At 43.0% G+C, this 26036-nt stretch overlaps 1 protein-coding gene across 2 annotated transcripts in view; it reads left to right on the top strand.

Annotated features, from left to right (window-relative positions):
- The window catches only part of PSMD11 (proteasome 26S subunit, non-ATPase 11), a 32342-nt gene extending 6590 nt beyond the window's left edge, over positions 1–25752 (top strand). For both annotated transcript variants that reach the window (XM_081110654.1, XM_081110653.1), the window contains 12 exons: positions 3030–3154; positions 8612–8683; positions 9063–9120; positions 12303–12497; positions 17259–17403; positions 18279–18339; positions 21116–21178; positions 22641–22766; positions 23371–23406; positions 23671–23722; positions 24028–24170; positions 24280–25752. In XM_081110654.1, coding sequence (XP_080966780.1) covers positions 3030–3154; positions 8612–8683; positions 9063–9120; positions 12303–12497; positions 17259–17403; positions 18279–18339; positions 21116–21178; positions 22641–22766; positions 23371–23406; positions 23671–23722; positions 24028–24170 — 1076 coding nt within the window. In that variant the 3' untranslated portion in view covers positions 24280–25752. The remainder of the gene's footprint in view (positions 1–3029; positions 3155–8611; positions 8684–9062; positions 9121–12302; positions 12498–17258; positions 17404–18278; positions 18340–21115; positions 21179–22640; positions 22767–23370; positions 23407–23670; positions 23723–24027; positions 24171–24279) is intronic.
- Positions 25753–26036: the final 284 nt, after the last annotated feature.

Genomic DNA, 26036 nt, shown 5'->3' with positions numbered 1-26036 from the left:
TTCCAAATTCACTCTTGGTTTTCTTGGTTAGCCTTATTAGACCGTGGATATGCAGGGCTCCTCCACAGACAGTGGCTGGACAGCTGTTTTTATAAATAAGGTTTTGTTGAACAGAGCCGTACCTACTTATTTACATACTAGAGGCCCGGTGCACGAATTTATGCATGGGTGGGGTTGGGCCGGCCTGCCCCAATCCGGCCCATCGAGCCAGGCCGGCTGGGTTGTGTGTGTGTGGGAGGGCAACGTGGGAGGTTGGCCAGCTAGCTCCAACCCCGATTGGGGGAAGGACTGGCTGGGGGGAGGGGCCGCGGCAATTGGCCTGCTGACCCCACCCCCTGGTCGAACTCCCAGTAAGTCGAACTCCTGCCCAAGGGGACAATGTGCATATTAGCCTTTTATTATATAGAACTAGAAGCCCCATGAACAAAAATTTGTGCACTGGCGGGGGGGGGGGTCCCTCAGTCCAACTTGTGCCCTCTCACAGTCTGGGACCCCTCAGGAGATAATCACCTGCTGGCTTAGGCCCGCTCCCCTGGTGGCAGATGGCACGCCCAATCCCATGGTGTCTGCCCCGTCTCTCCCGGTCGCAGATGACAGGCCCAGATGCTGGGGTGGGCGGCGGCTTGGGATCACGCTGCCGCCCACCCCGCCCCACACACGGCAGGCCAGGATCTTGTGCTGGGGCGGCCAGCGGCTCGGGATTGCGCTGCTGCCAGCCCCTGGTGGGCGGAGCAGCGGAATTTGCCTGCAGTATGCAAATTAGCCGCCATCTTTGTTGGCAGTTAATTTACATATCTTGCTGATTAGCCTATGGGAGGTGTAGCAAAGGTACGGTCAATTACCATGTTTGTCTATTATTAGATAGGATTACCTATGACTGCTTTGCATTACAGTTAGGCTGAGTTGAGTACCTGCCCCTAAAACCTTATAGCCAAAGCTGAAAATATTTACTATCTGACCCTTTACAGAAAAAGTTGGCCAACCCCTAGGTTAGGGGAATGATGACTACATATCTGATATATCAGAGTATTTGAAGATTTGCCATAATAACAGGTATAGGTTATGAATTTATGATGACAAATGGATCATTTGTCAGCCTGAAGGAAAGTCTCTAGCATCATGGCATAGGGATCTGTCCTTGTTCTTCTGGTCAGCATCTGATGGCTGAAGCCATTTCAGAAGGTGTGCTTATTTTTGTAGATGACTCAGTACAGGACAGAATTAAGATTTAGAGTTATTGAGAGCCAGCAAGATTAAATTCAGTGTGCTAAGAATAAAGTTATATACTTAAAATATTTATCAAAACAGAGGAAGGTGGGGAATTACCTGTCTGCAAAAAGACCTTCATGGATTCATTGAACCAAGAGTGATGTTAGAAATAGCGAAACACGCTATTTGTGTTACATATGGTGGCTAGGTGAAAAGAATTAAGACACGATTCTACTGGTTGCACCCTACCTGGGGCACTGTTTTCAGTTCTGGGTATTACAAGTGGTATATCTACAAACTAGAGTTTATTCAGAAAAGAGCAACTAAGGTGATAAGGAATCTGGGAACCAGGACATTGGAGGAACAGTTGAAACAGGTAAAGATGTTTAGCTTGGAGAAAGGGAAGGTTAGGGGGATATAAACGTAGTTGTCACCAAATCTCTGAAGCCACTTGGAAGGAAGGTATAGACTCATGTTCCAAAAAAATTTAGTTTGACCAACATTGGAGTAGTTTGTTTTCTGAACATTTCTGTCACTCAAGATTATTCAGAATTGTTCAAGCATAGTAGGTAATGCTGTGGGAGAAGAGACATTGCACTGGACTACTTTTAAAAGCTATGATTATATAATTGGAATTTGCATAAATGCAGAGTGATTTTGAGGGGGAGAAATCAGTGTAGTCTGGAGTTGGCTTGGAAGACTTACCAGGACTTTAGTTGGACCTAAAGAGATGTGAGTCACCTAGGTTAAGAGGATGGGGAGAAATTCCAGATGGGAATGCAGCATGAGTGAAGCATGAGAGCAGGAGTGTGAATGGGGGGAAAATCTTAGACAGTAGAAATCAAAGGTCAGTATTGGCAAGAGAAAGATAAACCTTTCCACTCTGTGTAAGGTCCCTTTTGTGCCTGACACAGTCCCATGCATCCCGTGACTTTTCAGGCAGATGAAGATTTCAGGACCCTGAATTAGCATTCTCAGGAGGGTGAAGTTTGCTTGCCCTGATTTAGAGTTCTCAGGAGGATGAGTCTACAATTGGAGAATAATATAGAGGCAATGGCACTATAGTAATTTTAACCTACATTTCAGAAGCACTTCCTTATTTGTCACTTGAAATATTCTCTAATTTTTAGAAACTCCTGATAATGATGTTCCCTTAGAATTACTGTATCACTTCTTTCCTTATACAGGGGGAAACCTTTATGGTATGCTCCTTTTTTGATTATAGTTTAAGACTTACATTTTGAAGATAAATGAGGAATATCAAAAGGGAAAAACACCCTAACTTTTATGTAAAAAGTTTATACAAAAGAGTGACTGGGAACTGATATTGCTGAAAGGCTAAGCTGGGGAGTACTTGGGGAAGGGAGGAAAAAGGGAACCTGGAATTGGAAATCTCTGTTCAGGTGGAACTGCTAAGGCTGATTTGAAAATTAAAAACAAACAACTCCTATAACCTGTCCAAGGTGGCAGAGGCACAGCATATTCTGTGTTCTAGCAAACTTGTCTCTGGGAGTATGAGTACTTTGCTGTTTATCTTTCATTAAAATGGATAAGTGAGGCAGAGAGATGAGCTTTTCCCAAGGCCCTTACAGTAATCCAGTGGTTGAGTGGAGAATAGAACAGTATAAATTTGGTATATGTTGTTAGCTTATTTTTGCTACTCCTACTTGTAAGAATGCTTTCAATTCCTACTAACTTTCATTTAGACTGATTCCAGTGACCTAAGTACTGATTTTATAATCTTGGGTTATCTTTTAAATGGGTATTTTGTTCCTAATATTGATATTTACTTTTTTCCTTTCTGAATTGCCTTCATTCAGAGCTTGGAGGACTCCTGAAATATGTGCGACCCTTTTTGAATTCCATAAGCAAGGCTAAAGCAGCTCGTCTTGTCAGATCTCTTCTGGATCTGTTTCTTGATATGGAAGCAGCTACAGGGCAGGAGGTAAGATGTTTTAATGACAAGAAGGTAGACATTATTTTTAAAAAGTCTGTTTTGGTGAAAGCAGTGCCTGACTGCACTGTGGTACTCATGTAGAAGGGACAGCTGGGAGAACAGCTCAGGACTTATCATGTCAGTTTCTCTTTGTTCCAGGGCATTTGATACTTTGGGTCTGTTCCATGCTTTGCTTTGTAAGTGGAGATTGTTAGTGGTCCCTGGAATCCTCATTACATCAGGGTCACAAACTGATTCTTGCTTTTGAGGTATTGTATTGCCACACTTTTGTAATGTTTTCTGTGTCTATGGTACCTTTCATTCTGTGTCACAAAGCTTGTGAGCATTAATTAAGTCTTGAGGCATCCTTTCTTTGCATGTTTTGTACCGAGTATATGTCTTTCTTGAGGGGTGAGTACCCATCTGTTTGTGTGTCGTGTGCGGAAGCCACTGGTGTATCTGTACATGTCCTCTACAAGTTCAGACTTAGACCCTGACCTGTGTTTGAAGAGTGCCTCTTTGGATTCACTGAGCCTCTCCCAACCTTTTCAAAGATAGCTGTATTTACTGCAATTTAGAGGAAGGAGACACTATCAAAGTCAAAACTTATTCTGTAAAAAGTGGCAGATTTAAGCAGAGTATATTGTGGTTACTTGAATCTGTAGGAATAATTGTTTGCTGTGGCCTCTGGGTGTAAAACTAAAAGGTATGAAAGGGCATAGTAGCATATTGAGTAAATAATGAGGCATTTCAGAAACCTAGGACATTTAGATTCCACTTTGAAATCATGTCTTAAATGGCATAAACTAACTTTATTTGTAGAGAAGTCTTCAAATTAATTTGTTTCTGGCAGAACTATGTTCTTTTTAAATTGTACTTTGTGCCCAGCTGGTGTAGCTCAGTGGTTGAGCATTGACCCATGAACCAAGAGGTCACTGGATTGATTCCCAGTCAGGGCACATACCCAGGTTTTGGCCTTGATCCCCAGGAGGGAGTGTGCAGGAGGCAGCCCATGGATGTTTCTATTTCTATCCTTCCTTCCTCTTTCTCGCTCTCAAATCAATAAAAAATAAATAAAATAAATTGTACTTTGTTCTCATGAGAAAGTAGCACCACCTTTTGTTTGAAATAGCGTGCCTTTAGAATGGGCTGACTAAATGATAGCTTGAAACAAACCAATAAATGTTAGTTGGAACTTTTTAGGCAGAAAAAGTTAGTTATCCAAGCCACTCCTTTGTACACTGGTTCCTGGAATTTGTCCCTTCCCATAACATAGAGCTGACTTAGTGGCTAGAACTGCATTGTTTAACAGTCAGTTCTCCTACTTCTTTATGGAAATCTTTCCAAATCATAATTTAGTACTCGCCTATCATTGTCTGATGCGATTTACTGGCCTTTATATCATGTGGCTTCATGTCTGCTAAGGCTCTCCCTTAACTGTGTTTGTACATTGCTGTTGTTTATTTGTATATTACATTTTTGTCAAGTAGAACCCTTTCTTCCTTTTCCTAGGGTGAAAGGAAACACTCTTAGGTATTAGGTCATTATGCCATTTTTGTGCTAAGTATAGGCTGATTTTTTTTTTGGGGGGGTTGATTATCATTATAGCTTTTTATTGAGAGCTGGTCTTCATCCATGTAGCAGGACTTTTTTTTTCTTTTAAATAGATTTTTATTGATTTCAGAGAGGGAGAGAAAGAGATAAAAACATCAATGATGAGAGAGAATCATTGATTAGCTGCCTCCTGCATGCCCCACACTGGGGATTGAGCCCACAACCCCGGCATATGCCTTGACTAGGAATTGAACCATGACCTCTTGGTTCATAGGTCGATGTTTAACCACTGAGCCATGCCAGCCGGGCTGTAGCAGGACTGTTTTTTAAAAATATATTTTTATTGATTTTAGAGAGGAAGAGAGAGGGAGAGGGAGAGGGAGAGATAGACACATTAGTGATGAGAGAGAATCATTGATTGGCTGCCTTCTGCACGCCCCCTACTGGGGATCGAGCCCACAACCTGAGCATGTGCCCTTGATCGGAATCAAATCCAGGACCCTTCAGTTTGCAGGCTGACACTCAGTTCACGAAGCCAAACCTGCTAGAGCTTTGTTAATGCATTTATTTAGGTGACTACAGGTCTCTGACTTGGATATAATCTTCATCTTAGAAAATTCTTTGAGTGATGATAAAGGATAGAGGAGCGAGTCATAGGTGGATCGCTCTCATAGTAGTATTGAGGCCTGAGACAAAATAGGAAGTTTTAGAACACTTTTATGAGAGCTAAGACTTTGTGTTGGGGAGTTTGGAACCAAGAGTATGGGGGAGGGGCTTTTCCTTGCTTTTTTCCTATTTGGGGACTAACCATAAGTTAGATAGATCTGCAGAACAGTCTGCAGCTTGCTCTTTTCTGAAAGCTGATACGATTCAGATTAGGTTTGGGTCAATTTCCGTACTAAGGTTTAGAGCTTAGAAAATGAGGATATATGTATTGGGTTTGGGGATTGGGCAGGGGAGTGGGAGTGGGGTGGTTGGTAAGGGGAGGGGAGTAGAAAATTGGGTTGAGGAGAAGAGAAAGGAAACTGAACCAAAATTCTTGTCAAATAATGAACTGAAATCCCAGAATTTACCTTAACTTCCAGGGCTTTCTAGGAAATTGCCTATGGGAAGCTATTTTTTTTTGCTATAGTCTAACTCAGTGGTCAGCAAACTCATTAGTCAACAGAGCCAAATATCAACAGTACAATGATTGAAATTTCTTTTGAGAGCGAAATTTTTTTTTTTTTTTTAAATATATTTTATTGATTTTTCACAGAGAGGAAGGGAGAGAGATAGAGAGAGCTAGAAACATCGATGAGAGAGAAACATCGATCAGCTGCCTCCTGCACATCCCCCACTGGGGATGTGCCCGCAACCCAGGTACATGCCCTTGACCGGAATCGAACCCGGGACCTCTCAGTCCGCAGGCTGACGCTCTATCCACTGAGCCAAACCGGTTTCGGCGAGAGCGAAATTTTTTAAACTTAAACTATATAGGTAGGTACAGTGTTATTAACTTAATTAGGGTACTTCTAAGGCTTAGAAAGAGCCACACTAAGGGGGCCAAAGAGCCGCATGTGGCTCTCGAGCCGCAGTTTGCTGACCACACGTCTAACTGAAACAAATAGTACATTTTAAGAAACCTTACATCAAAAATCCTATTATTGAAACAGTTATTTTAATGGAAAAAAAGAGTGTGTGCTAGAGAGAGTTTTAGACTTAGAACAGTAATTTTCCCCCATAGGAATTTAGTTAACAGAACTTAAAAAAAATAAATATATTAATTTAAAACTTAAATATCTAATTTTGACCACCTCAAGCTTTTGTACTCAAGTAAGGGTTGGCTTCCTCCAGAAGCACGGGTGTGCATTCTTAGCCCCGTTATCAGTCATGGTTAGCATGAACAAAGCACAAAGCCTCAGACAAAACAGCTGTGGCACAAGGGCCTTTATTTCATTCCCTTAGAACTGAAGCACCAATTATAGTCCTAAACAATGCAAATCATGTACCTGTAATGGGTAACAGACATGCAGTTCATGTTCATGTGTACAAAAGCCTGTGCTCTAGAAGAAATGTTTGTACTGACCTGAATTTTTTAAGGCTGGTTTGACATAGAACGGGCACTAGAGATAGGGTCCAGGTCTGATCCCAATGCTGATATGTAATCCTGGGTGAGTCATTCAGCATCTGGACTGTCAGGGAAATGGGGACAGGTGAGATTTTGGAGTAGAATTCAGTGTTTGTTTGTTTTTAACTAGGAATATACATCAGTGGCCAAGCTCTACTCTAGACTACTGAGTCAGGAGCCTAGGTATTATTCATTTTTTGTGTTGTTTGAAAAAGCTCCTTGGTTAAAATTGATGGTAAGCTTTTTGTAGCCCCCTCAAGATGTATAGTACAAAAGACTATTGTATTTTTGTTGCTAAATTATACAGTAAAATATTTTTAGTTCTATTCATGTCATGAACAGAAATCTTACTTTGAGTTTGACTTTTTAGAACATAACTCAAAACTCTGAAATTGTGATTGGCTTGCTTTTATTTTAGTTTTTGTAGAATTTTTATGAGGTCAGTTGTGTTTAGGGTTGGAGATTAAAGTAGCCACCAGAGGGCTCCAATGAGTTGTAAAGGTTTCATTGAATCTCAGTGTTGAATCCTCTAAATAACCATTTAATGTCAGCCATCCATTTATTTATTGAATTTTGACTTAGGGTTTAAAGGTAGAAGATGAGTCAATTTGGACTGTCCATTTGCTTTTCTCTCCTTACAACATCTCTTAAGAGAACTTTGGATTTCCATCAAAAACCTGTTGTGCCCTAGCCAGTTTGGCTCAGTGGATAGTGTGTCAGCCTGTGTACTGAAGGGTCCTGGGTTTGATTCTGGTCAAGCGCACATGCCCAGGTTGCGAGCTCGATCCTCAGTAGGGGGCGTGCAGGAGGCAGCTGATCAATGATTCCAGTCATTGATGTTTCTCTCCCTCTTCCTTACTCTCTGAAATAAAAAATAAAAAATATTTAAAAAAAAGAAAAACAATAGTAACAGCAAAAACCTGTTGTATTAGTAATTCTCCAGAAACTTCAATTTCATTTTATATTATGCTCTGATTAGGATTTTAATACAAAACTTGCAGTAACAGAAGTAATGTAAGATTGCAGTACTTAATAAGTACTTTGTCAAAGCTAATATGTCAAGGATACCTGATGGCATTTAGACCATCTAGCATAGAGCCCTACTTTAAATCAGTTACTTTGCACATTACATCACTGCTTCGGTGGCAGATAGAACTGTGGATTCAGAGTACCAATAAATAAAGCTTAAAAGCCTGTTTAAGTGTTCGTTTAATTCTAAGTTCTATTTGTTCCCTTTAATAAAAGCTAAAGTTTGCTGGGCTAGATGAATTTGTTAGTTGCACTTATTAGAATTTGAAAGGGAAGAGCCAGCTGGGCCCTTTGAGTCTTACAAGCAACTGTTAGGAGCAAGGCATCTGTGCTTAGGCTGAGAATTTCTCCCCTTTATTACCAGTGTATTGACATTAAAACATTATTGTTACTGTTTGCAACTATTTGGGGGGAAATTTCTGACTTAAAAATTTCTCAGCCATCATAGAATACTACATTCCAGGGCCACACATATATTGGAAATGCTGGGTCTCTGCTGGGAAAGGTGGAAGAGGAATCTCAACAATGAGACTCTTCCAGAGGAGCACAGTCTAAGCACCAAGATACTTCGGGTGTAAAAAGCCTAGTTGGTTCTCCATTATAATATAACCATTACACATTGAGATCTGTGTATCAAGGCATGTCCCCTGAGACATTATATAGAGCAACATGGGTAATATGTAAGGTGGAAATTAAAGCTATTCTCCAAAGCAAAGTTTGTGGGAGAAATGTGAGGACATAACATTGCATGTACTGTCTCTTCGCTGTTGCAGGTTGAGTTGTGTTTAGAGTGCATCGAATGGGCCAAATCAGAGAAAAGAACATTCTTACGCCAAGCTTTGGAGGTATGTGCCTACATTAGTCCTGTTTTTAGGTCTCTATGCATTAGTCAGACTATGAGTGTAAGTAATACCATCTTGATAAAAGTATTTTCTGCAACTTTGTGTTGTCCAGGCACCCAAAGATTATTGCTAGTAGTCTCACTCATGAGAATTGCTCTGGTTGAAGTTTTATGACGGACCTGCTAACTTAGAGAAGTAAGCTGTAACATCGTAAAGTTAATAGTCACTGCCCATAGTAAGAGATAATACTATAGGCTAGATAAATATTTTTGGACTGAATTTGATGCTATCATCAGGACTTGAATATTTAACAGTAACAGTTCTATGACTATCAATCTTTGATTTCTTTCTTTCATCAGTCAATGCCTTTTCTCTTTTCTAGGCAAGACTAGTGTCTTTGTACTTTGATACCAAGAGGTACCAGGAAGCATTGCATTTGGGTAAGTAGCTGGTAGTAATTAATAAGGACTCCTAGCTGGCTAAATGAATGTATTTTAGAGCCTGACTACTCTTATTAGTTATGCATTAATAATTCTTCTTACTTCTAAGAAGGCTTAACCTTCTTTTTTTTTTCTTTTTTTTAAAAAAAGATGTCTTTTAATGGGCTTATCAATAGACTAGATACAACAAAGGAAATAATCAGTAAATCTAAAGAAACTTCCAGTATTTCTAATGCCAAAATCCATATTCTTTCCCTTACAATATTATTTTAATATATTTTGTTGATTTTTTACAGAGAAGAAGGGTGAGGGATAGAGAGTTAGAAATATCAATGAGAGAGAAAGATCGATCAGCTGCCTCCTGCACACTCCCCACTAGGTATGTGCCCGCAACCAAGGTACATGCCCTTGACCGGAATCGAACCCGGGACCCCTGAGTCTGCAGGCCGACGCTCTATCCACTGAGCCAAACCAGTCAGGGCTTAACCTTCTTTATTTACTGAATCTGTCATGAAAAAATGCCATTTGGAAGTTCTAAGAAACTAACTAAAACTAATTTTTTAAATTTAGAGAATAGAAAGGTCAAATTGCAAAGTGTTTTACTGTCTTATCACATTTACACATCTGTTTATAATTATACTTAAAATCTATTTTTAAAAAGAAATTATAAGAAAGTTAAAAAAGAAATTAATTAGATTTGAATATATATAGAAGTTGGAGTGGGCCATCTATAGGCTTTCTCCTGTGTGGTATTTAAACACCCTGAAATCTTTGCCTGCTGCTGTGTTTTTTTTTTTAATAGGTAGATCCTGGATTATTTTTCCCATATGGAAGACCATGGCTTTTGTAATCTATTAAGTTGAAGAAATTGCTAATATTCAGTTTTTATCCTGCAAAAATGACAATTTCATATGGTTCTAACAAATAGTAGCATGTAAAAAAAAAGTTTTATTGCGATACAGTTAACAGACCATAAAATTCATCCTTTAAAAGTGTACAAACCATGCCCTGGCTGGTTTGGCTAGGCGGATAGAGCATCAGCCTGCAGACTCAAGGGTCCCAGGTTCGATTCCGGTCAAGGGCATGTACCTTGGTTGTGGGCACATCCCCAGTGGGGAGTGTGCAGGAGGCAGCTGATCGATGTTCCTCTCTCATCGATGTTTCTAACTCTCTATCCCTCTCCCTTCCTTTCTGTAAAAAATCAATAAAATATATATTTTTTTAAAAAAGTATACAAACCAGTGGTTTTTAGTATATTCACAAAGTTGTGCAACCTTTAAACCACTATCTGATTTTCTGGACATTTTTATTACCACAGATATAAATCTTGGACTCATTAGTTATCACTTCCCATTAATCCCTGATCCATCACCTTCCCCACTCACCAGGCAGTAACTAATCTATTTTCTGCCTTTGTAGATTTGCCTGTTCTGGACATCCTTTATAATAAAAGGGTAATATGCAAATTGACCCTAGTGGCGGTATGACCGGTTGCTATGACGTGCACTGACCACCAGGGGGTAGACACTCAACACAGGAGCTGCCCCCCTGGTGGTCAGTGTGCTCTCATAGGGGGAGCGCTGCTCAGCCAGAAGCCAGGCTCACGGGTGGCGAACGCAGTGGCAGTGGCGGGAGCCTTTCCCACTTCCTCTGCAGCACTAAGGATGTCCGACTGCCGCTTAGGGGACTGGGCCTAAGTCGCAGTCAGATATCCCCCGAGGGCTTCCGGGCTGCCAGAGGGATGTCTGACTACCAGCTTAGGCCTGATACCCTGGGGAGTGGGCCTAAGCCTGCAGGTGGACATCCCCCAAGGGGTCCCAGACTGCTAGAGGGCGCAGTCCAGGCTGAGGGACCCCCCTCCCCAAGTTCATGAATTTTCGTGCATCGGTCCTCTAGTTTCATATAAATGAAATTATATAATATATGGTATTTGTGATTATCTTCTTTCACTTAGGATAATGTTTTCAAGGTTCATCCATATTATAGCATATGGCAGCCCTTCATTCCCTTTTTAAAAAATATACTTTTATTTATTTTTTAAAATATATTTTTATTGATTTCAAAGCAGAAAGGAGAGAGAAAGATAGAAACATCAGTGAGAGAGAATCATTGATCAGCTGCCTCATGTACGTTCCTTCTCCCTCAGGAATTGAGCCCGCAACCTGGGCATGTGCCCTTGACTGGAATGGAACCTGGGACCCTTCAGTCGCCAGGCCAATGCTCTATCCACTGAGCCAAACCAGCTAGGGCTGTCTTTTTTATTTTAGCCATCTAGTGGGCATGATGTGGTATCTCATTGTGGTTTTGATTTGCATTTCCCTAATGACTAATAATGTTAAGCATTTTTTCATGTACTTATTGGCCATTTGTATGTTTTGAAGAAATGTCAATTCAAATCCTTTGCTATTTTTTAATTGGATTATTTGTGTTTTTATTATTCTGGATACCAGTCCCTTACCAGATAAATGATTTGCAGATATTTTTTTCCCCCATGAGTTGTTTTTTCACTTTCTTGGTGGTTTTCTTTGAAGCACAATTTAATTTGGATTAAATCCCATTTTTCTTTTGTTACTTATGATTTTGGTATCATTGCTAAGAGATCATTGTCTAATCCAAGATCACGACGATTTTACTCCTATATTTTATAGGTTTAGATCTTACATTTAGGTCTTTGACTTGTTTTGAGTTAATTTTTGTGTCTGATGCAAGTCTGTTTGGATTTGATTTTTCACATCTGAGGTGGGGAAGAAGGTAAGGTGTGTTTGGAGAACAGTGGTATATCCAGAACTCCTTCCGTCTCCCACCAACCCTAGTCCCTGATATTCTTTATGTAGTCTGTGATTGCTGGACAGAGAGAGAGTGAGTGAGATCATTGGATAACTAGTTTCAGCGTTTTCTGGATGGAGATTTCAAAATTTAGAAGTAAGCTCATAGAGCTCTTGGCTCTAATGTTCTCCTTAGAATACAGAAAGTTTCCAAGAGATTTGTGTTTCTCTTTTGGAAGAAAGCACATTTAACAGAAAATTTAATTCTTGGAAATAGGTAAACCTCTTTTTAGGTTAAGGCAGGTTTCTGGTTTCTTTATCCTGAGTGTTCTTATGAGGGTGGGAGAGGGTGATACTATGGGATGAAGATATTAAGATTATGGCTTTGAAAGGGGCATAATATTTTCCCCCCTCCAGGTTCTCAGCTGTTGCGGGAGTTGAAAAAGATGGATGACAAAGCCCTTTTGGTGGAAGTACAGCTTTTAGAAAGCAAAACATACCATGCCCTCAGCAACTTGCCGAAAGCCCGAGCTGCCTTAACCTCTGCTCGAACCACAGCAAATGCCATCTACTGCCCCCCTAAGTTGCAGGCCACGTTGGATATGCAGTCAGGTAATACCTGTAGCTACTCATGGGATTTTTTTCTTAAAACTCATCTTACTTCACAGGTGGAAGGAATGGGGGATTGGGGCTGGGGAATAAAATTGGCTGATTTGGCTTGAGCCTTCTTCAGAGAAACCAATTAGAAGGTTTTCTCTAACTAGCTGCCCCCTTCTATTAACTTGCTATTAACTACCTAAAATATATTAATAACATGTTTATCCATGGTTGCCCAGGCAACCTGATTTTTAGAGGCAAGACCTTAGAGAGCTCTCACTTAGGTTTAAAAAGCTCCCTTAATTTCCTTCTTTGTCACTACTCAGGCTGGTGGCAACTCTAACATTGATTAACCCAAGTCTCTTGTCACTTGGAGATCTTTGTAAAGCATGTTGGGCTTATCCAAGTGGCCTCAGAACAGGGCTAAGAAAAGACACCCCCACTCCCGAATTTCAGTTGAGTTTAGTGGATAGCTTTCTGATGGAGTGTGTGAATGTTGGGGCTAGGAGGCAATGGGCAGTAGAATACTTGAAGTCAGCAGCTTTTATTAGTTATACTTTATTATTACTGAAGGAGCACTGGAATTAAAGGCAGAAGACTAGTTTAAGCCCTTATCTTTCTGTAGTCTTAATTTCCATGTCTGTAACAGAGAGAATACCTGCCCTACTTGCCTCTTGAGTATTTTGAGTATCAAATGGCATGTTTTGTCATTCAGAGTTTAAGAGCAATAGCTCTAGAAACCGACTTTTCTAGCTTGACATTTTAGTTCTGCCAAATTCTAGTTAGTTAATTTATCTTCGGGCAAGTTACGTAATTTATCTGTAACTCATCTGTAAATTGTACCTCTTCATAGGATTGTGGTGGGGATTAGATTATGATGAATGTAGTTTTTATCATAGTACCTAGCCTTGACCAATTTGGCACTTTCTTTAAACCCCTGCTCTTTTATTATGCCCTTCCTTCATGGTCAAGACATGAACTTGCAGAATCTGATTTCTCAGAGGAAATGGAGGCCATTTTTATGTAAACCCTCTTGTTTTTCCTCGCCAGAATTTAAGTCACGAAACATTTGTAACCTTTATCAAGAATGATCCTTCTACTTGTCCTTTTGTTCCATTCTAAATCTGTAGTCTTTCTTCTTCTCCATGTGGCTCTGCATCTCAGTCTTTGAACCACCCCAGCTGAAAAAACACCGTCCTTTCTCCTTTTTAAATTGCTGTCCTCTCCTTTGCTTGGCAAGCTTCTTGAAAGTGTTGAAAGACTATCCTTATTTTCTTATCTCTCTTGACTCCTCTGATGGGGAAGGGGGGTGGTGTGCAGGGGCATGGTGGAGATTTTGACCCTGTTGAATTCTCTAGGTTTCTTTTTCTTCCTTCCTTTCTTTCTCTTTTTTTTGTTAATCCTCACCCAAGGATATTTTTTCTATTGATTTTTAGAGAGAGAGTGAAAGGGATGGGAGGAGGGAGGCAGAGAGGGTAGATGGTTGAGAGAGAGAGAGAGAGAGAGAGAGAGAGAGATGCATTTATGTGAGGCACATGGATTGTTTGCCTCCCAGACACGCCCTAACCGGGGCCAAGGATCAAACCTGCAACCCAGGGGTGTGCCCTTGACTGGAAATTGAACCATCGAACCTTTAGTGGGTGAGCCTGCACTCCAATCGCTGAGCCACTTGGCCAAGGCTAGGCTTCTTTGACATCACTGTCTTTTTGGTTCTCCTCCCTTGAATAATTATCCTTGGTCACACTTTGCTGTGTTCCTCAGTGTTGTTTTCTCAGTTCTTTTTCTCTTCTTGTTCTCCCTATTTCCTGTCTAATCCCATGTTTTCCCCATGCTTTAGTCGCCATATAACACTAATGGTCTCCTCATCTAAATCTCCAGTAACTTCCTCCGAAATTCCAGATCCAGCTTTTCAGCTGCATAATGGACATACATACTATATCTCAATCTCAACATGTTGAAAACCAAAATTATTTAACCCCTCCCCCTTAAACTGTTCTTTTCTGCCTCTCCTATTTTAGTTAGTGGCATCATCATTGACTTAGTTGCTCAAGCTGTTGTCTTTGGAGTAATTTTGACCCCTTCCTCTCCTTCACCCCTCATGTCCATACTCAGTTGCCAGATCAGGTTGAGTCTGTCTCCACATCAGCCCTCCTTTTCCATCTACACTGCTCTAACTGATGCCTAGGCCACTGGAGTCTTTTACTGTTCTAACTGTCCCTAGTCACTTTTCTCAGTCCATCTTTCTTACTGGTCCAAAGTCATTTTTCTGAAACATAAATCTGATCATGCAACTTCTTTGTTTAAAATTTTCCAGTAGTTCCCTGTAATCGCTAGGCTAAATTATACTTTAACCAAAGGAGGGCATCCTGCCCTGGTCGGGTGGCTCAGTTGGTTGGAGTGTTGTCCCATACACCAAAAGGTTGTGGGTTTGGTCCCCACTTGGGGTGAGTACGGAAGGCAACTGATATATGTTTCTCTCCCCATCTCTCTCTAAAATCAGTAAACTATATTCTTGGGTGAGGATTAAAAAAAAGGAAGGCATCCTTCTCATTATCACCTTTGGTTTTTATTCCTATTCATCAAATGACTTCATGTGCTTCTGCTTCTGGGCCTTTATATATTTTGTCAACTCTGCTTCAAAATTCCTCTTTTCATCTTGTCCCTATGGCAAACTCCTTTGCATCCTTCTAGATCCAGGTTAGATGTCTTCTCTATAAACCCTCTCCAGTAAGTCTTCTTTGCTTCAGACTTCCCTATGAAAGGTATATTCTTTGTACATGTTAAGGTACTAATCTTGTTTCTGTTTTGGTGACCATCTTTCCCACTGTGAGACTGAGCTCCTTGAGGACCTCATTTGTATTTATTTCCTCCATAGTAGCTATATCAGTGCTTGGCACAGGGGAAGCTCTCATTAATACTTGTGTTGAATGAGTGACAGTCTAGTTGAGGGGTCCTCAAACTACGGCCCGCAGGCCACATGCAAATACAAATATTGTATTTGTTCCCGTTTTGTTTTTTCACTTCAAAATAAGAAATGTGCTGTGTGCATAGGAATTTGTTCATAGTTTTTTTTTAAACTATAGCCCGGCCCTCCAACGGTCTGAGGGACAGTGAACTGGCCCCCTGTTTAAAAAATTTGAGGACCCCTGGTCTAGTTCTTTTTAAACAATACAGTACACCTCACACCAGCCATGATGCTCATAGTCCTAATGTCCTAGTGTGGCTCCTATTTACTAATGAGTTTGGGAAAACCATGTACCATCTTGGGGTGGGGGCGTATTTTACTTTTTTTTTTTTCTGACTAGTCTTAGTTTGGGCCTGGTCTGTTCTCCTCTAGCTCTGCACTGGGAGGTATGGGAAAATGGAGATTTGTCTTACCTAGTTTTAGCAGGGTTAATAGTTTGTTGGCTATTCTTTAGGGAGCTCTCCTTGGCCGCAGAGAAGGGGGGTTTTCTCCAGCCTCTGTGTTTAAGAATAGTAGAAGGAGGATCTGATTCCTTCATCCTCAGAGGGGAAGGCTTTTCAGGTAGGGTAAAGTGCTGGGAAAGGTCCCGGCTGGGGTGGCAGACACACAGGTATGTGACAGGTAGGTTAGAAGTGTGCTGAAACATTGATATCTTGGGGTCACATGTCAGTAGTCATCTTTTTACTCCAGCATGCTGAATACTCTCTACTACATGCACCTTGATTTGAAGAATGTTGGAAAGCCCGGTGGTAAATAAATGGATGGGGCTGAGGCAGAGTTAGAACTGATATATAGACTCTTAGGACTTAGGTGCTCCCAAGCTAAAAGTACTAATTTTCATATTATGCCAGGTCATGGCATAGGTTGGAAATAGTAGCAGGTTCAATCAGAGTTAGGCTAATTGGGAGCAACCCAACCTCTAAGAAGTAGAGAATTAGATGAATGTGATATGTCAGTCTAAATAAATACTGTTTGACTGTGTGCATTTAAAATCATGGATTTGGCATTATGTGAAATCTATATACTGTTGCAACTCACAACTGGGCTAAAGTACATCCATAAATGAGAAATATTTCAAATGAGGATATAAGAGATTGGATTTTTTTTCTCCCCCGTGAAAGCTGCTTACATATAAAAATGTCAAGCTTAGAAAAGCTATCTTAATGACATGGTTAATATTATTAAAATCAGTCATTTGGGCAGTGCAGGGATGTTTGGGTCAACTTCCTGACTTAGGAAAGTGATGTAATGGAGGATGACCTTTGCTAGTGGCTGCAAAAGATAGGCCTGCATGCAGTAAGGGTGAGAAGCATGGAGAAGATGTTACAGTTGCAGGCTTTAGGATCTTCTTTGAGGTGGGTCTTTTTTTTTTTTTAAATATATTTTATTGATTTTTTACAGAGAGGAAGGGAGAGAGATAGAGAGTTAGAAACATCGATGGGAGAGAAACATCGATCAGCCGCCTCCTGCACATCTCCCACTGGGGATGTGCCCGCAACCCAGGTACATGCCCTTGACCGGAATCGAACCTGGGACCCCTCAGTCCGCAGGCCGACCAGTTTCGGCTGAGTTGGGTCTTAACTCCTTTAGAATTTATATTAGCAAGATGGCATTGAACTGGGAAGCCAAAGAAAGACATGGGTTCTAATCCCAGCTTTGCCACTAGCTGATAATGACTTTGGACAGGTCCTTTATCCTTTCCTGACCTCAGGAATAAGTGGATGGGGTTGGGATAGGTTTCTGAGGCCCTTCCCAGCTCTGATCTTGTGTGGTTCTCATGTGGTTCTTCCACCTTTCTTTTCAATGCTTAGGTATTATTCACGCAGCAGAGGAGAAGGACTGGAAAACTGCATACTCATATTTCTATGAAGCATTTGAGGGTTATGACTCCATTGATAGCCCCAAGGCAATCACCTCTCTGAAGTACATGTTGTTGTGCAAAATCATGCTTAACAGGTAGGTGCACGTTAATTAACTCTGGGATTTGAGAATTCAGATTTTTAACTGAGTTTTCTGCTGTGTCAGAGATGGCTTGGCAGGGACTGGGCAGTCTACAGCAGCTGCCTCTTGGGCTAGTGGAAGTAGATGGGAAGCCTCCTTGGAGTATCCTGCAGTTATTCTTTCCAAAGAGTAATAATTGGACAGAGGGCCAGAAAATAACTTACAGACCAACAGGGGGTAGATTAAGGAAGAGGTTAGGGAGAGGTTTGAAAAAGGGGACAACAGAAAGTATGACAGATCTTTATAAAGAATAATACATAATTTATATTTTGGGGTGATAAATGAGATATTTACTGGGATTCTTTTTGGATCTTCTTTATTTTATAAAGATATTTTTATTGATTTCAGAGAGGAGTGGAGAGGGAGATAGAGAGATAGAAATAGAAACATCAACGATGAATCATTAATTGGCTGCCTCCTGTACACTCCCTACTGGGGATCAAGCCCACAACCGGGCATGTGCCCTGACTGGGAATTGAACCTTGACCTTCTGGTTCATAGGTTGACATTCAACCACTGAGCCATGCCGGGCCCGTTTTTTGGATCTTATGTTGGGATTTGACTTATACTTATTATTCTGCCTGTTGGTTCTATTACTTTTGGTAGGTTCATTGTGGCTTTCTTTTTAATGCTGGAGTTTTTCTGCTCTTCACTGTTGATTTTTGTCCCAGAGTGTAGGAATTCAGACTGGCTTCTGCAGTGTGAGGGGCATATGGGTTTAGGGGTAGGGCTGATTCTCAGTAGAATTCTGAGAAAAAGAAATTTGCCTAAGCCTATACTTACAAGCATAATGTTCTGGAGCAATTGACCAAGTATGTCTTTTTTTCTAGCCCAGAAGATGTCCAGGCTCTGGTGAGCGGGAAGCTTGCACTGCGGTATGCGGGGAGGCAGGTAGGGGACACCACGACTGCGGTTCTGATCTCTGCTTACTCTGAGGCCAGCATATTGTGTCAGGCATGATGTTTGGTGAGACTCGTGCTCTTCAAGTCTCCATTCTACATTTTTATCCCCTCCCCTCCCACCCCTTTTCCTTAAGCCCATTCAGTATATTTCTTGTGCTTTTAAATTTGTGATCTAAAAAGTCAGTATTTGGTGCTCTTATGGACATCAGATGGTTTGAAGGAGTGAATTTTAGCATTTGTATTGAGTTAGGTTGCATTTAGCATTGACCAGGAAATTTATCTGAGCCTGACTTGCAAATTTGACATGTGCAGAATATGAAATCTTGATTCTCCTAGTGGAAGCCCAGTAAGGCCTGGTGCACATGTATGTGCTTTAAGGAGATCAGGTTGCTTGTGCAGAAACTAGGTTTTGATGACTCACTTGAGTGCTTCTTATATTAGCACTTTGCACTCATATCCTGAGTTTTGGATGTGGTGCAAGAAGAGTTCTTTTTTTTCTAAAAAATGTATTGATTTCAGAGAGGAAGGGTGAGGGAGAGAGAGATAGAAACATCAATGGTGAGAGAGAATCATTCATTGATCAGCTGCCTCCTGCACACCCCCTACTGGGTATCGAGCCTGCAACCCGGGCATGTGCCCTGACTGGGAATTGAACCGTAATCTCTGGTTCACTGGTCGACGCTTAACCACCAAGCCACACTGGTTGGGCCAGTAGCTCTTTTTGTGGTACCTTTTGTGCCTATATAACTATGAGTGTGACCTGTGTAAAGATGACATCTCAGATGTCTTCACTATCTCTTCTTTGTACTTTGTTTAAATATCATTATTAAAGTAAAAGTAATCTTTGTAGATTCAAAGATTTGTCTCTAAACAACAGGCACATAGGCTGTCTCGCTGTATCTTTAGAGGAATGGCCACAAGATGATTTCTTCCTTCTCCAAAAGTGGCCCTAATTGGCTTTTTATCAGGAAAAGTTTCAGATCAGCTTCTAATTTTGACCAAAAGAATACTGGTTATTGCTAAAGTGTATACTTGTTATTATCTAGAAGTACAGTTGAGGAGATGGGCTAAGATCAGGTGCCCAGAACAAGATCAGGTAAACTAACTGGTAGTGGTGGAGCCATACTTTGAACTTGGGTTATCTTGGCTCTAAGTTCCAGGCTTTTCTCATTATGACATTTCTTCTGTCTATAGGACAAATGCTGAGAACACTTTGCACTATTTTAAAAAAATATATTTTTACTGATTTTTAGAGGGAAGAAGGAGAAAGAGAGAGAAAAATTGATCTGCTGCCTCGGGTTGAGCCTGCAATCCGAGCATGTGCCTTGACCGGGAATTGAACTGGCAACCTCCTGGTTCATGGGATGACACCCAGCCACAGGGACCAGAGCCTTGGCTCTATTTTTAAAGTCTGCTGTATAAGACACACCATACTTATTTAAGTACATAGGCTGGCACAGGAGGAGCTCCTGGTCCTGTAGGTACCTTAATGGCAGGTGCCTTTTCTAACTGGGTTAGAAGGTGCCCTGAACCATTGATTGTACCTTCATAACTCTGGGGTTTTAACGTGCAGTGTAATATGTAAAATTGTGATGCCTCAACCCTAATGAAAGTAGACCTTGGTCTGCACACTGTAATAAACCTAGCAGAATGAATCTTCATGAAGCACAGGTCTTACCAGGTGGGAAGGAAGGAGTCAGAGGTGTTACAGGGATAGGGAGTCTTGGAAAGAAATCAGTTCTCTGGTCATTTTCCCTTTTAACATATCATCTTTGGAGAATGTTGTGTCAGGGTTTTTTTTTGTTTGTTTGTTTGTTTTGCGGGGGCGGGGGGGAACTAGCTGTTTTCTAGTATTTTTAATTTATTTCAGATTTCAAAGGGAAACTGGCTGGCACACAGTGGCATTCTTTTTGTTTTCCTTCCTGATTTTCCCAAGGTGTTTATTCAGGCAGACCAGGGGACAGGGAGGTCCTACATCTAAAAGGTGTTGGAGCCCTGGCTGATTTTGTTCAGTGGTTGGAGCATCGAAGGGTCTTGGGTTTGATTCCTGGTCAAGAGCGTGTACCTGGGTTGCAGACTCAATCTCCGGCCCTGGTCGGGCGCATGTAGAAGGCAACCAACTGATGTGTCTCTCATGTCAATGTTTCTCTTTCTCTCTCCCCGTCCCTTCCTTCATTCCATTCTCTCTAAAAATCAATGGAAGAAATATCCTCAGATGAGGATTAACAAAAAAAAAAGGTGTTGGGCCTTTTGGTGGTGAAGTGTGCTAGTGCTAGTGATGAAGGACCGGGGGGTGGGGGGGCCGGGGCAGCAGGAACTTGATCTTGGAACTTGGTCGTGGAACTGCTTAACTGCCATGCCAGTTGGCGGCACTTGTTGACCGAGATCTCCTCCACCTTTATGATCTGGATTGAGTGAGCACAGGCATGGTGCTGGGCCCCCATGTCTCAGTCTGCGGGGAACAGGAGGGGCCAGGTCAATGGGTCTCTGGGTGTTCCCCCAGATCTCATCAGGTGCCTGCTTTGGGGACCCCAGTCTCTGGCCACCATGAATGTAGAATCTCCCCATTCACTTTGCAGGCACAGCCACAGTTCTCTTAGTGGTCTTATTGCAGCTTTTCTTCCCAGGCCTCAAGAACAGTTGTGGGCCTGCTTCTTCCCTGCCACCAGAAGTTGTTGGGACGTAACATACTGCTTATGAGACTTGTTTGTGGGATGTGGGTGTGCAGAACAGGTCACTTTTACTACTTTTCTCTTTATTTTTAGACAGAAGCATTAAAATGTGTGGCTCAGGCTAGCAAGAACAGGTCACTCGCAGATTTTGAAAAGGTAAGCATGGTGCTGGGTTGGTAGGGAATGGGTGGAAAAGAGGGGCATTTAAGTACTTTTTAAAAACATACACTATTTTAAAATAACTATCGTTTCATAAGAAGTTGCAAAGATAGTACAGAATTATTCCTTACTAGAGGCCCGGTGCACGGATTCATGCACTGGTGGGGTCCCTCCGCCTGGTCTTCTGGGATTGGTGGATCTCTGCACCACTGCAGCCTGGCCTTACCTGCCATCTCGACGGGCTCCAGTCCGCTGTCCGCATCAATGCCGCACAGCATGAAGTAGTGCGCAATGCGGCAGGCGGCCGGGGAGGAGCCCGAGCCCCGGCTGGGCGCTGCGCCGCTCCTGCTTATCCCAACCCTGCTGTGCCTGCTACCGCTGCAGCTCAGGCGTGCAAGGGGGATTGTCCGAGGGAGAGGCCCCTGAGCCCAGCGTCTCGCGCCCTTCTGTCAGCTGAGCGGTGCTCCTGCATTGAGTGTCTGCCCCCTCGTGGTCAGTGCGCGCTATAGCTACCGGCCGGCCGTCTGGTCGCTTAGGCTTTTATATATATAGATACTGTTAACCAGTTTTAATTAGAAAGGAGCTAACTGCAGAGCTGTGCTGTGCTGATTGATGTTCCTTGGAGAATTCCAAGAGCTAGCTCTGGAATTCATCAGTTCCCATTACTTAACCTGAGAGTTCTTTTTCCCCCCATAGAGACCCTATTTGTTCTGTGGATATACATGTTGAGAACTAGTGTGTGTAGTGAATTTGGCTTACAAACTGAACCACTCTTGGCTTACATGATTTGAGCTTTCAGACAAAGATGGTGCCTGGGGTGGCTCCATCTTTAAATTTTTTTAAAAATTCATTTTAAATATATTTTATTGATTTTTAAAAAATATATAGATTATTGATTTTTTACAGAGAGGAAGGGAGAGGGATAGAGAGTTAGAAACATTGATGAGCTGCCTCCTGCACACCCCCCACTGGGGATGTGCCTGCAGCCAAGGTACATGCCCTTGACTAGGATCGAACCTGGGACCCCTCAGTCCGCAGGCCGACGCTCTATCCACTGAGCCAAACCGGTTTCGGTGAAATTTTATTGATTTTTTACAGAGAGGAAGGGAGAGGGATAGAGAGTTAGAAACATCAATGAGAGAGAAACATTGATTCAGCTGCCTCCTGCACACCTCCTACTGGGGATGTGCCCGCAACCAAGGCACATGCCCTTGACCGGAATTGAACCTGGGACCCTTCAGTCTGCAGGCCGACGCTCTATCCACTGAGCCAAACTGGTTAGGGCAAATCTTTTAATTCTTGATGTTCCTTTTCTTCTGCCTTGTGCCATAACTGTTCTTTCATCTCCCCCAATCCTCCAGAACTACAGTCAGCCATGCACTTGCAAGGGCCAGCACACTACTTAGGAAGCTAGACATAGGGTGACTTTCAAGTGCAACCTGTGCCAATCTTTTGGCAGGCCCTGACAGATTACCGGGCAGAGCTCCGGGAGGACCCAATCATCAACACGCACTTGGCCAAGCTGTATGATAACTTACTGGAACAGAATCTGATCCGAGTCATTGAGCCTTTTTCCCGAGTACAGGTAAGAACCCTCCTGGGGACTCGAGCCCCTCTCTGGCTAGGCATTCCCATTGCAGCCCCTCCTTCCCCACACCTGTCCACAACAGGAACTCACTTCAAGGGAGTGCCTGGTGGGCAGAAACCACCAAGAGGTTGGGATTCTTTTTTAAGAAATTTTACTTACTGATTTTTGAGAAAGAGGGAAAAGCATCTACTTGTTCCACTTATTTATGCATTCATTGGTTGGTTCTTTTATGTCCCCTGACCGGGGATTGAACCTGCAACCTTGGCATATTGGGACGACACTCTAACCAACTGAGCTACCTGGCCAGGGCCTGGGACTCTTGATGGAACAAGAATCCAGGAGAGGGGCTGTTGAGATTGCCGCTGCCTGTATTCAGTGCAGTCTCCTTGCTTTTGTAGTGAGCACCATTGGTGAATGTTTTCTGAGTGTGTGGGGTAGGAGTGTGTTTATTGTTTGTGTGATGAAGGCAGATGGACAGAGCACAGGTGTGGCCAAAGGGAATTTGGCCCTATGGACACTCAGCAATCCCCACCCCCCGGCCCCTATATGAGCGGCAGAGGTAAAACTTTCAGTGTTGGTGTCTCTCTGCCTTTCCTTTTAGATTGAACACATATCTAGCCTCATCAAACTCTCCAAGGTAAGGAGTCCTGAGCTTGTCTTGGGGGTAAGGATGGGGAAAGGGGTCTGTGGGGGGCTGGCATTACACTCAGTGAGCCTCGTTGGAAGGCTCCCAAGCTCCTCAGTGGGGCATGGGGACCGTGGGCTCAGACCTGGAGTTGCCTTGTTGCCGTTTTGTTTTCAGTCCGTCTGCCCTAAGCTCCTTTTATGTGTAAAGGTTTTCATGTCGGTGTGACTCTGACTAGTGGAAATTGGCTCCTTTAATCAAGTGCTTTGATTTTAGGCCGATGTGGAAAGGAAATTATCACAGATGATTCTTGACAAGAAATTTCATGGTGAGTAACACTCATATAGGCAGGGGGGCTGGTGGTGGGGATGAAATGGTTGAAGAGGCATCATGCTCTTGTTTACCTTGAAAGAAGATAATTTCATTGTTTTACCTGGTAGTTCCCTGGGATCCTTGCCCCTCATCCTCCGGGGTGAGAGTGTATAGTAAACACGTATAAATGGAACAGGGAGATAGGTGGGTTCTACTTCCTCTCCTCTCTGGAGAAATGAGGCAGCTGGGGAGCGGGTGTGTCTGAAATGTGCTTGTGTCTAATCCCATCTCTTTCATGGGTTGCCCTTGTGTTTCCTGCAGGGATCTTGGACCAGGGGGAGGGTGTTTTGATTATTTTCGATGAACCCCCAGTAGATAAAACTTATGAAGCTGCTCTGGAAACAATTCAGAACATGAGTAAAGTAGTGGATTCTCTCTACAACAAAGCCAAGAAACTGACATAGGTGAGTGCTGGCTCCGGGACCGGCCGGCAGCTCTGTCCTCTGCCTGTCGAGACTGAAAGCCTGCCGTGCTCTCGGCCCCTGAGTGACACTGCTCTGTCTTCTCTTACAGAGTTGGATCTGTAGCGGTCCTTTGGCGAGTGTGTGTGGCGGGAGAGTGAAACCTTTGGGGAAAATGCTAGGAGATTCTTTTTTCTTTTTGTTCTACTTTTCGCTCGGAAAGTTTTTAAATCCTCATTTGGTGCATCTGTATTCCAGCCGATAGGTGTGCCAGTTTTCATGTAATCTTTACTGGCCCAACTTGGGAGTGGGGACATTGCTTACAAAAAAAAGAAAAAGAAAAAAAAGATTATTCTAAATAAAAGGAAAAGGCTTACACTACCTAAAGCTGTGCTCTCTGCCTCCTGGGAGAGGGCTGCCAAGCCAGGCGCTCCGCCAGCCACCGGGCTCCCAATCCACCCGCTGGCGGCACCTCTCCTCTTCAGAATTGGGTGTTTGCCTGACCATCAAAGCAACGACTTTTTATTCTGTTTGTACTGAACCAAAACAAACAACTGTGGATAGACTGCTGTTTTCTTTTTTATTTGAAACGAGGCGTTTCCGTGTTCTTTCCCCTGTCATACGGCTGTCCACCCACCTTCCCTCCACAAAGGCTCCAGCAGACCGGCGGAAGGTCCCGCCACCGCCCAGCAGCAGCAGCAGCTCCGCTCGGACCTGGGAAGGACGGGACGAGGCCAGGAGCTAGTGTCCACCACGGCCACACGGGAGCATGTGGGCCCTCGCGGGGCCTGCTGTGCATGTGGCTCTTTTTAACACAGTAAACTAGATTAGATGTCAATGTTTTAATTGCCCCTCTCTGCTCTTTCTCTTCCTTCTCTCTCCCCTCTCAGCCAGGAGACCATCACGTGTCTCTTCTTCCTCCTTCCCCCTCGGGAAGGCGGGCTGTCGGACGTCCATTAGCTTCCCTCCCTGTCCCACTCCTCTCCTGCTGGCCGATGGATTTATTCCGTTTTAAAACAGTGAACATCGGAAATGAGACTGGGGGGGGGGGTGTGTTTTTATTTTTGTTGTTGGGTTTTCGAGCAACCTCATGTCCCCTTGCCAGGGAGCCTCTTTCCTTTCTTAGAACTGGAGGGGGAGGTGAGCCCGCGCACCGCATGCTTTGTCAGGCGAGGGCACACAGTGGCTGCCACTGGCCGGTGAGCTTCGCGCCTCTGGGTGCTCAGCTCCCTCTTCCCCCTCCAGCTCTTGTCTCCTCCCTCCCTCTCCCTCCTGCTTCCTTCCTGCTGGCCTCCTTTTGTTTTTCTTTCCCTTTCTCAGATTATCCTTCCAGGTTTTCGTAATAAATTTATATTTTGTAAAAGGATTTTGTTGTACCAGGTTTTGCATCCTCACTGAATCTGACTGGCTCTTATTTTCCTCTCCAAAATCAGGTTTTTATTCTCAACATCTCTCCCCATCATGTCCAGTCACTGTTTTGGTTTTGGCACCATCAATATCAAATGTACAAACGGTTCTTGCTAACCAACACCAGGTATATCTGATGTTCAGATGAGTTCCAATAAAAACAATTTTTTTTTCAAAAGTGTCTTTTCTTGAGTGCTGGAGGGCTTCCCGTGAATGCAGGCAGCTCTGTGGAGCCCTCTAGACTGGCCACAGGTGCACTGTCATCTGCTTCCTGGGAGACCCATAGACGTGGGTGCTGTACTGAGGGGTCTGGGTAAGAGAGTTGGTCCGTGAAGCCTGAAATGGGGAATGGTGCTCAGGTATCTTTTCTGTTTTTCCAAGGCACCGTGGACATGGGGTTTGGGTGTATATATGTAATATCCTGAGCCTACTTCCTCTGCACGATGCGGATGGCGCCTCCGT

The sequence above is a fragment of the Myotis nattereri genome (genome assembly GCF_964212035.1).
Source record: "Myotis nattereri genome assembly, chromosome: 16".
NCBI classification, from domain to species: Eukaryota; Metazoa; Chordata; class Mammalia; order Chiroptera; family Vespertilionidae; genus Myotis; species Myotis nattereri.
This window is presented reverse-complemented; position numbering and strand designations above follow the sequence as displayed.